At 40.2% G+C, this 11579-nt stretch overlaps 1 protein-coding gene across 7 annotated transcripts in view; it reads left to right on the top strand.

The window, feature by feature from the left end:
* The first annotated feature begins 3864 nt into the window (after positions 1–3864).
* The window catches only part of LOC103721442 (retrovirus-related Pol polyprotein from transposon TNT 1-94), an 84014-nt gene continuing 76299 nt past the window's right edge, over positions 3865–11579 (top strand). For 3 of the 7 annotated variants that reach the window (XR_016398482.1, XR_016398481.1, XM_088711685.2), the window contains exon 1: positions 3865–4447. Coding sequence is in view for 3 of the 7 variants with exons in the window: in XM_088711685.2 (XP_088567811.1) it covers positions 4158–4447 (290 nt within the window). In the remaining 4 variants the exon portion in view is untranslated. The remainder of the gene's footprint in view (positions 4448–11579) is intronic. The other 4 variants (XR_015973628.2, XM_088711686.2, XM_008811643.6 and 1 more) reach the window with 4 other exon arrangements.

The raw sequence follows: 11579 nt of genomic DNA, 5'->3' as shown, positions 1-11579 counted from the left end.
ATAGAATATGAGAACAACTCCATATGGAGATGTGAAAAATGGCAAAAATAGAGAATTGCATAATCTGATTATATCGTTATAAGACTCTTTTATCGTAGAACAAGATCCCCAAAGCAATACTGATGACCTTAAAGAAAGTGTCTCTCTCTCTCTCTCTCTCTCTCTGTGCCCTTGATTACTTCACCTTAGGAATACTGCCGAAAGCCTTTCATCCCGCAAAAGATGGATGCTTTAACATCATTAGCCTCTCCTACACACACTGACAGAAAAGTGACGAGCTAACTTTTTAACGAAACCCTTGCTAGAAGCATACCGAAGAAACAATTGAGACACTATCTCTTCCTCAAATCCACAAAGCAAGTGTTAATCATCACCATTCATGTGCTTATTAAAATGACAATGCAAATGAAGGTCTTAGTTTTATGAGGCATAAAAACACCATTCTGGAATGATGCTACATAGGCCCACTGTTCCACAGAGAACCAAATGATACTAAGTCCATCTAACTGAATTAATCCCTAGCACCAATTCTCTTATATACCTGCTACAAATCTTTTCACCATGAATGTTTGGACCCATAGATATTCATAACAACCCACAAAATTAGTTCTCCCTATCTTGAATAGAAACCAAAATCCCACTACCCTCCATTCTCATTATTGCACCCAAGAATATATACAGTTGGGAACCTAACTGATAGAACTTATGGCTCCTGGGTGTTAAAGAACTGTAAGAACATGCAGAAATGCACTTGTTCAATCATAATTGATTTAATGGGATCTTACATACTCAGGTATTATATACGTAAAGGAAATGCACTTTGACTCTTGATTAAGCTAAGACCCGACTGAAATATTAGTCCAAGTCTCGGCCTTGGCACTACCTATCGAGACCCTGAAAGTGTGAGACGAGCCTAGGAAGCAACGAGCAGAACTCGGGGAGATCCTCCTTCAAATCCCCTTAAGAAAGGGCCACCCGGATCAAACCGTACAGGTCGGCTCTAGCCTAAGCCCTCATAAGCGAGACCGCATGATCAAATTTCTCCAAGCCAATACCGACATATTTGCTTGGTCGCCCACTAACGTGCCAGGAATAAATTCTGAAGTTATGATTCACCGACTCCAGGTGAGCCCAACCTACATGCTCGTTAAGTAGAAAAAATGGAGCCTTGCACTAGAACGACAGCAAGCAGCGGTCGGGGAGGTGGACAAACTCCTTGAGGCCGGCTTTATCAGAGAAGTCACCTACCCGAACTGGCTTGCCAACGTGGTCCTCGTGAAAAAAGCTAATGGAAAGTGGCGCATGTGTGTGGACTACACCAACTTAAACAAGGCTTACCCGAAGGACAGTTTTCTCCTTCCTAGGATCGACCAACTCATTGATTCTACCTTGGGACACCAGCTGCTGACATTTATGGATGCTTTCTCGGGATACAATCAGATCCAAATGGCATCGAAACTTAACGTTCCTCCAAGCCACCAGACAAAGAAAATTTCTCATTGTTTCCATTGATTACTTCATCAGGTGGGTCGAAGCTGAACCAGTGGCCCAAATCACCCAAGCAAAGATGCGAGATTTCATTTGAAAATCGATAATGTGCAGGTTTGGGCTCTCCCGCATCGTCATATCTGACAACGACTGTCAGTTAGACAATGCCCGCTTCAGGGAGTTCTGTTCCGAGCTTGGCATTGACCATTGTTTTACCTCGGTCGCTCATCCCCAAACCAATGGAGAAACGGAGGTAACAAATCGGACCATTCTTCAAGGACTTAAAGCCAGACTCGATCGGTCCAAAAGACTATGGGTCGAAGATTTTTATAATGTCCTCTGGGCCTACAGAACCATATTCCAAATTCCAACCGGTGAAACCCCTTTCACCCCTAGCTTATGGAACGGAAGCAGTCATCTCCTTGGAGATCAGGCTTCCATCACCAAGGGTGGAGAACTACGATGCAGTTTCCAATTCATCGCGACTCAGAAGCAACTTAGATCTTCTTGAAGAAACAAAGGAAGCCGCTCGAATCTACATGACAAGATATCAACAGAAAGTGGCACAATAATACAACTCTAAAATCAAGGTCAAGCTCTTCAAAGTGGGTGATCTCGTCCTAAGAAAAGCTGAAGCCTCTTAGCCTATGGAGTATGGAAAGCTTGCCCCAAATTAGGAAGGACCATATCGAGTCGTTCTGATCCAACGACCCGAAGCATACAAGTTAGAGTCCCTCGATGGAACTCTTATTCCCCGAAGTTGGAACTCTGAGAACCTCAAGATATATTATCAATAAAGCCCTTTTAAGGGTCTCTCTCAAATGCTTGAAAATCCAACCAATAAGACATTCCTCAAGGATTTCTCCTGACCATTCAAAACTTCTTCTAATGTTGATCTGCTTACGAACCATAGGTCCCTGTTACAATAGTAAGTGTTCTCATAACACCGGAAAATGCCTCGAGTCATTTGGAAGAGACCTAATGACGCCTTGACCACGGTTTAAGATGCCTAGGGCAGAGACTATGGATCGAAGGGCACTTAAGCCTGTGATAGCTTGCGACTCAACGGCCAAATAATAGCTTGACCTCGGCCCGCGCTACAACCAAATCTGCGCCCGGAGACTTAGTAAAATTCTTCGAAAAACGTCGGAATCAGATTCAAAAGTGAACGACGTGTGAAGTCCTGCCCAAATAATCGAAGACAAAGGTTCGTCTAGAACACAGGGAGAGACAAGTCCGAAAATGCAACAAAATTTATACCAGATGAAGAAAATATATATTTCATTGATAAAAAGCCTTGAGGCCAAGTACAGGGACACTGACTCCGAGGTTGGCCCATTTAACCTCATTTACAAACGACAAAATAATATGAAACTGCCTAATCTCATCAACATGACAGAATTGGCTACTTCCTTCGCCCGAGCTTGAAAACGGCTCGAACTCAGAAGTCGGGGGGTAGATGATGGGGAAAAAAGTGGATCACCGAATACATATGGTTAAAGCACTCGAATCCGATAGTAAGCCTAGTTCCGGCAAACCTAGTCTCGGCGGGCATAGTCTTGGCGAACGTGATCTAGGCGGGCATGGTCTCGGCGGGCGTGATCTCGGTAAGCATGGTTTCGGCTAAGCATAGCTTGATTGAACTCGAGGCTAAGAAAGACCTAGTCAGAAGTTTAGACCGACCCCAACTCCATCGAAAGTTAAGCCGATCTCTAAATCGGAGCGTCTGCATAAAGAAGGGGTCACCAAATCCTCCATATTCAAAATCAAATCCCACAGTTTCCGCTACAACAGTTGTCAAACCTAAATCCTTGCAATCTCAACCAATTGCCAGTTAACCTAAATTTCCGTGCCATCTAAGGTAATCTATTTAACCCTAAATTTGCGCAATCACATCCGATTGCGAATAACCGCCACACCCCCTTCTATAAAAAGGAAGGAACTCTGGGGAGAGAGGGGACTTTCTCCTCCTCTACAAAAAGATTTCTCCATTAGAATATCTATGAATCCTCTCTGACTTAAGCATCGAAGGGCCTTCGCCGGATTCCTCGACCTGGGCTTCTTGCAGGTCTGCTGGAGACAGCCGTCCGCCACCGTCTATGGCAGAAGCTCCTCATCCTGGTTTGCGATCACCCCCGGGTCCGATTTCCAGCAACAACAACTGTATTAGACTATTTAGTATTATAATAATCTATTGCACCATAAATAATGGTTTTTATTTTCATATTTTGAAAATAATATTTATTTTCAAAATTTAAATTCATGTCAATTTTTGTCCAAAAATGTTTGCACCATCCAAAAATAATATTTCTATAAAGTGAACAATAATTTGGAAAATAATGCAATTATTTTTCATTATTGTTTGTTATTTTCTATAGCCATTGTAACTAATCAAATAACATAAAATAGGACAACTAATGGACATTATAATTGTTCTTCTTGATGGTCAATGAGGATTCCTGTAGGGTCAGTTATAACTGAATAATGCCATTAGTGATGTCTTGATTTGGAATTAGGCACAGATTAAACAATTTGATATTTCAATATGCGTTCTCTTATATCACGTGCAATGCACGTGGTGGCGAATAAGGAGGCTAGCATATGTCGAGAAGGCAAAGGATGGAGTGGAAGAAAACGTAGCGAAAAACTTGAGCCAGCCCGTGGCTAGAATGGAAGTAGTATCCGTTCTCCCTTTCTCTATCCCGTTTCCTCCCCGCCGCCGCCGGGTCTTCCCGCCAAAACTCCGTTACCCCGGTTCCTTTTTCGTGACCAAACCCGTCTCCGTCGAGCTCCCTCCTCCGGGTCCCTCTCGCAAATCCTATCCTCTTCGCAGTAGCAATGGGGAGGAGTCCGAGGAGTCTCCGTTCCTGGGCGAAGATGGTGTGGTCGAGGACATGGACGGCTATCTCAACTATCTCTCACTTGAATACGATTCCGTTTGGGACACCAAACCCTCATGGTGAGTTTCTTGGAAAAGGAAAAATTATCTACTCCCTTTACCATTTAAATACAATTCTTGAGGTGGTAATAACAATGCTAACATCAATTACGTGAATTAATAATTTCAGTTTGCCATATAACGTTTCCTCATATTATTGGCCTTTATTTTCCTTATAATTTATTTTAAGGGTCTGTTTGGCGTCGTTGTTGTTTTTGTGTTTTTGTTTCTCTATAGATTAGTGAAAGAGAACATGGAGATTGACATTGAAGATGGCATTTTCACAAAACTTCTGCTATTCCTGGGTTTCATTTTCACTCTTTCTTGAAAGCAGCAAATCTCTGCTTCCAAAGACTCTAAAGGATTTGAGAGTCAATTTAAAAAACCAAAGGGTTTCGCCATATATGCTGTTCTGTCCAGCTCGGTTTTTCTCGTGGGGTTTCAAAAACAAAAACAGAAACAAAAGCAATTTGAACAAAAACAATAATCTTACTGGTTTTCTAGGTTGGGTTTCTTTTTCTTTTCTTTTTTCCACTCTGAATTGTATGACAGTGGTCATTTCATTTGCAGTTTTGTTTCGTCATCAGACATTGTGCTGTCTCCATTTAGGCTCTGCTTTTGCCTTTTTATTTATTTATTTTTTAATTTCAAAAGTATATCATTGCTTAGTGAAATTTTCCTCAACTTTCTGTTTTTGGTTTAGAATTGCATGTATGCCTTTGCTCTAAGAATGAGATTAATGTTGCCTAAGTTCATGATTTTTAATATTCTATCTCTAACAGTTTTAAATTTCCATTTTTTACTTTTCTCATGCCTGATTAACTTGTTTTTATGTTTGTTGTCTCTTACTAGTTCATCTGGTGTAGTTTATCTTCATTAGCTTTTAGAGGTTGTAGTTGATCTCAAAAAGCAGCTTAGATCAATCACATTTGTACCTTATTGTTGCATCAGTTTTGATAGCTTCTGCACTAGCATCAAAGGAAAATTTGAAGACTCTAGGTTGCGGTGATGATACTGGAAGGATTTTGTAGGGGGTGGTAAAAGATGTCCCAGAAGTTCATGCAACCTGTGTTGGTTGTGGACATCATCATCACAGGCTACTTCACATGCTTGATGTAACATCTTAAATGCGAAAAACTGCCGATAAATAAATAAATAAATAAGCTTATCTGTGCTTCCAGTGAAAGGAGACATTATGCCTAAAAGTTTGTTCTTTATGCATCTAATGGAGTAGAGTGGACTGAAAACCGTTGGAATTCTATGATATGCATACTCATGGTGGAATTTTAAGAGAACAGCATAAGGTACCAGAATCTCTGATATTAGGTGATGTGTTGAATCAAAGACATACAAGTAGGGTGTGGTTTGTATGGTGGCAAAGATGGTGTATCCGATATAGAGATGAATGATTGGAGTGGAGACTAGGGAATTGAGGTATTAAGGCCCAAGAAGAAAATTTAGAAACATAAAGGGGCTGATATTTGGTGTAGTTTGGAACCTTTTATTTAATTAACAAGCATAGTAATTTTGAGGGTGAAAAGGGGTCATGCTCCCTGTGAAAGTTCATTTGTTAAGGTACTGTTGTTGGTTGCATATTGCAAATTCTAGACTATTGCTGGGTAAAATTGCACAAAGCAGAGTTAATAGAGTAATATTTTAAACATGGTCTGCCAAACCAGTCTGCACCGACCAGTTCGGCCCGGTACAGACTAGTTCGGCCTGGAACCGGTATCCGGACAGTGTGGATACCGGTTCCAGCTATCCGGGTACCAGTTCTAGCTATTTTTGGACTGGTACCGATCGGTATGCATGTGTGCCGGATGCGTATCGATCTCGTACCGGCCTGTATCGGTGCGAACCGGGTGGTTCGCATTGGTACCAATTTTTTTTTTAACCACAGCTCGCGCTGTGGATTTTAAACCACAGCGCATGGCCCTTTTGGGCCACCCGCTCCCTCGGGACAAAGCGCCCCGCGTGTGGGGCAGAGCGATTTCATGGCACGCGGGCGCGATTTACCGCGCTAGGAATTGCGTCGCGCGCAATTCCCCCGCCTGCATGGGGAATCGCACGAGCGTGCTGCCCCGCACGGGTCATAAATGCCACAGAGTGGTAAGCCTTGCCGCGTCCGCGCGCAGACACGGAGGCGGACGAGAACCAAATTTTTTTTTTCCACGCGCTTTCTCGTGCCCCGTGCGGGTCATAAATTTCACAGTGGCTATGGCCAGCTCTGTCCGCGCAGACACGGACGCAAACCAAAAAAGAAAAAGTTTTTTCCACATGCGTCCGTGAACCAAAATAAAAAAAATATATATAAACAAAGATCGTTTCGTACCGGAACCGTTTCAGTATGAACCGGTCTCGAACTGGTCTGGTAGGCGACCGGTATGCCTACTAGTACCGGTTCAACGTACCTTGATTTTAAAGTTTAAAATAACTTTGTGAATGGAGTGCTAAGTTTGGGTAAAGATGATGAATGTAGGCAATATATTTTCGTTGCTGAAACTAGTAAAAGATGAGCAAGAGCTTTAGATAGGTAGATGCACGACAAGGTCAACAATTTAAAGTACAATTCAAGAATATGGGAAAAAGATAAACTTGACCATGATATTGAAATTTGAATGCCGCGTTACCAGAAAAATGCCATGACAAATTTAAGAATGCAAATTTAGTTCTTGATCTTAGTGTGGCCAAAATTGTGCCTAGACACATGCTAGATCTAGCCAATATTGTGGATGAAGTTACATCCTCTCAATAGATGCTGGTTCCCTAGATATAAAATGCTTAACTCTATAAGGAATATGAAACCATAAAGCTTGCGGGTGAATATCAAAATTGTGTTAAGGTAAAATATGTAGTAGGTGTTCTAGTGTTTGGAACAAAGTATGCCGTATCGGTCCGAACTGGGTGGTATGGGGAGTACCATACCATACCGATTCAGTACCGGTATTTGGTATGGATGGCGTACTGACACTTAATATGCCAAAAAAATTCTGTACCGTACCGTATTGATACTGTGCTAGTGTGATACAAGTACGGGGTCCGGTACCAAGATAGCGAACCTTGATTTGGAAGCTTCAAACCTAAAAAGATGACATGAATGGCTGCAAAGCTAATAGAGCTAAAGGACTCATGCAAACGCCAGGATTTAATTTATGGCAAAAAATTGTGTGTTCATGAGGAAGGCTAAGGTGCCATTCCCAACCTTCCATGTCGCCACATCAATGCCATGTGTCGCGAACTCATGGCCTAAAAACTTAAGTTGTTGAGTAGAGGACCAACCTAAGATCAATGCTACTCCTAGCCTTCCTCCATGCTTCAACACTATTTGGTTAAGATCAATGCTAGTTTGTTGTGCTAACACAAGGCTTGCTATGGGGACTAATATAATATTGTCTTGGTGCATTAAGATGCTTATGGCATATTTTAGTATGTTGCTTTGTTGTGCTAACACAAAGGCAACATTATTCAAATATGACTGTATGGAAATGAATGGACTGACTTAACTAAAACATTATAGTTTGTTGTGCTAACACAAGGCTATAAATGTTTTAGAGGACAAGGTAATGTTGAGAATTGTATAAGATGTAATTGGAAAGAGTTGCCTACATCTGAACTTATAAAGGTTTGTTGTGCTAATACAAGGCCTTTATGAGGAATTAGGATCTCAACCCCACTAAAAAAAATCAATTCGGGTTTTTCGTTTATCATAGGAGAGGGCTATGATATTCGATAAAAATAGTGGGAGTAACAATTAGATAAAAGTCCTTATCTAATTGTATGTATGTCATAATGATTGGTCTGCTTATGTTAGTTTTCTTCTTTGCTTATGTAAAATTAATTCTGAATTAATGGCTTCTTCACTATCACTGAGAGGCATCTTGGATGCCAACAAGTTGACTGGTCCAAACTATGTGGACCGGTTGAGGAATCTTAAGATTGTTCTCACTCAGGAGAAACTTTCTTACATCCTCGAAACCCTTGATCTTGGATTGATAAGGGATGATACTACTGAAGAAGAGGTTGTCACATATAAGATGTGGAAGAATGACAGTTTGATTGTCAAGTGTATCATGCTGGTCTTCATGAGCAATGAATTGCAAAGGCAGCATGATAGCATGGATAGTTTCTTTATACTTCTCAATATAAAGGAGCTGTATGGAAAGTAGAGTAGAACTGCTAAATATGAGATATCTAAGCAGTTATTCCATGCGAGGATGAGTGAAGGGACATCCGTGCAAAACCATATTCTTATGGTTATTGTCTTGATCACTAGATTGACTCAATTAGGTTTTGCTATGGATGGTAAGCTAAGTCAGGATTTGATCCTGCAGTCACTCCCTGAATCCTTCTCTTAGTTTGTTGTGAATTATCACATGAACAAACTGAATACCTCTTTGCCTGAGCTATTGAATATGCTCAAGATAGCCGAGACCCATATCAAGAAAGATAAGGGTAGTCAGACAGTAAGGGTTCTAAGAAAAGATTGAACCCTAAAAGTAGCAAGATTAAGAGGAATAAAGGAAAGAAAATCTCCGGATCAAGTACCTATTTTAATTGCGGCAAGGAAGGCCACTGGAAAAGAAATTGCAAGAGTTTTCTTGCAACTGTAAAGCCCGATGCAAGAGTTGCATCAAAAGGTATGTTTATGTTACATGCCAGTTTGTCATTAAGTTTTTCAAATTCAAATTCATGGGTATTGGATACTGGCTGTGGTTTTCATATATGCAAGTCATTGCATGAACTACAGAAAATTAGAAGTTTGAAGAAATGTGACTTCAAGCTTTATGGCGCTGGAGGAGAGTCCATCCAGGCTGAAGCTGTTGGAACCTATAGATTGGAGTTGCTGTCGGGCAAGCTCTTGGAGTTAGAAGACTGTTATTATATGCCAAAAATTATTAGAAATGCAATTTCTATTCCTTTATTATTAAAGGAAGGATTTGAAATTAATGGAAAGAGCAATGGTTGCTCCATTTCTTTTTCTAATGAAATTTATTGCAATATTTGAGTGGAACTTCTGCAACATCCTAGCGAGATCTGCGACGATCCCAGCGAACCAAATACGCTGTTAGCAAGTTGTTTTAACACACCTTGATTCGAGGAACTAAAGGAACAACTTCTATAAATGGTTAAGTGGATTTCCTTGTGTATATATATCCTGTAAATCACTGAAATGAGAGCGAGAGTTTTAGTAAAACTAGTGTTTATCTTTTTTAGAGTTTCTATGCGACAACGATAAAAAATTTGTATGCATTCATTATGCTATCCAAGATTGGTGGATGTGGAGAAGACTTGTGCTAGCTCTAATAAGCCACGCTTGTTGAGCAATCTTTTAAGGATGGAGTGATTTAAAAAGACTAGCTTTTAGCTAGCACCAAAAATTCAAAATAAGTAAAGTTATCATATTCAGAGAGGCTAATTATGCTGCAGATTGATCGGTGGAACAACACATCTTTTTAGATTGGTCGCCTGGTACTCCATTATAGCCCCTGTGTTTGCTTTCATTTTAAAGATGGATTGCATAGGATGTTGTCATCTACACTAGGCTTTTTTTTTAACTTTATTCTCAGTTATGTGCTTGCTTCTCTCTTTGTATATCTTATTTCTTCAACATTACCCAAAAAAAAGAAGAAACTACACTACGACTTTAAGTGCAGCGCATATATATATATATGTGTGTGTGTGTGTGTGTGTCTATATGTGTGTACGCATATGTATATATATATATATATATATATGTATGTATGTATATATCTATGTGTATATGTGTATATGTACATGTGGAGTTGCATATGTGCATATGCATATGCATATGTATATGTATATGTGCATATGTATATGTGTATATGTATGTATGTATATATATATATATATATATATATATATATATATATATATGTAGTCCATTGATCATGGTGCCTCTTGCAGGCCAGAACAGACCTGTTCAAGTTAATTTCATAATTGATCTCAATTGCATGGATTGTCCTTTCAAAAGAATGAACAAGTTGTTTTAGTGTTCTATATTTTACTCCAAAGTGCAAGAAAAGGTAATGTACATGAGAAAGCTATTGAAGCAGTCTATAACTCCTGCAACACGACAAGATCTAAAGCTGGCAAGACAGGATCAATAGTGCACTCAAGCAGAGAGCTATCAGTGTGCTTGGGTCTCACACAATGTGACATGCATCCTCTCTAGCTATCAGAGAGCTATCTTGTTGTTGTTCCTGTTTTTGTTGTTGTTGTTGTCCTTGTTGTTTCTCTTTTTGCTGCTTTCCTTTTGTTGTTGCATTTGATAGCTGGCTAATTTTCCAAACATAAATGTCGCTTTAAATTGCCTTGCTACCTTGCTATTTTCATGAAATTTTACAGTTTTGTGCATTTATTATCCCAAATAAACTTATGAGTTCAAATTTCAATCACTAGCCTATCTAAAATCAAAGTGCCATAAAAAACCTAAAAAAAAAGAAGAAACATTGCGAAATGGGTGCCAAGACGATTACTGATAATTAGAAACCCAATCAAAAGACCTCAAATAACCCTAAATAGCATAGAAATCCCAAAACAATAATGAGAACATGAAAACCAATGAAAAAGGGGGTCTTGGTATATATTGGGATTCCAACATTTGAAGTGTTGGTATGTGGGACATCCTGATACCATAGGCCCGGTGCCCTACTGATATTAGCACCAGGACTGAGAGACTTTGTTGATGTTTTTCCCTCCTTAGTTGCCCTTCATATGAGTTATCAATGGCATATAAAATTACCTTGCCTACAAATGTCTCCTTCATGCCCATGCATGGGTTGTACCAAGAAGCATTGTGCTTGCCTTAATAAAAATTCCAGTGTGAGGACCAATAATGTCAGGATAGCATCACTTGTCTTTTTAAGGTTTTCTTTGTGTAGGGTAGATTCTTGCAGAGAAGACAGCTAATGTCAAATGAGAGGACACTTCCTTTAACATTCATATTGGTCCTTCATTTAATGATTAACATCCATTTGAGCAGGGCTGGTGGAACCGTCTCGAACCGGACGGTTTCGGTCGTTGTGAGCCATACCGGTGGCCCATCAGTATGATTCCGGCAACGAAAATGAAAAGCGTTGCCAGAGGCGGAGAAGGAGAAGGAGAAGGAGAAGGAAAGAAAAGATAGCGAGCG

The sequence above is a fragment of the Phoenix dactylifera genome, chromosome 15, assembly GCF_051530095.1.
Source record: "Phoenix dactylifera cultivar Ajwa chromosome 15, Ajwa_hap1_PhDact_Kaust_v1.1, whole genome shotgun sequence".
NCBI classification, from domain to species: Eukaryota; Viridiplantae; Streptophyta; class Magnoliopsida; order Arecales; family Arecaceae; genus Phoenix; species Phoenix dactylifera.
Note: the sequence above shows the minus strand (reverse complement) of the source record. Positions and strands in the feature narration are given on the sequence as shown.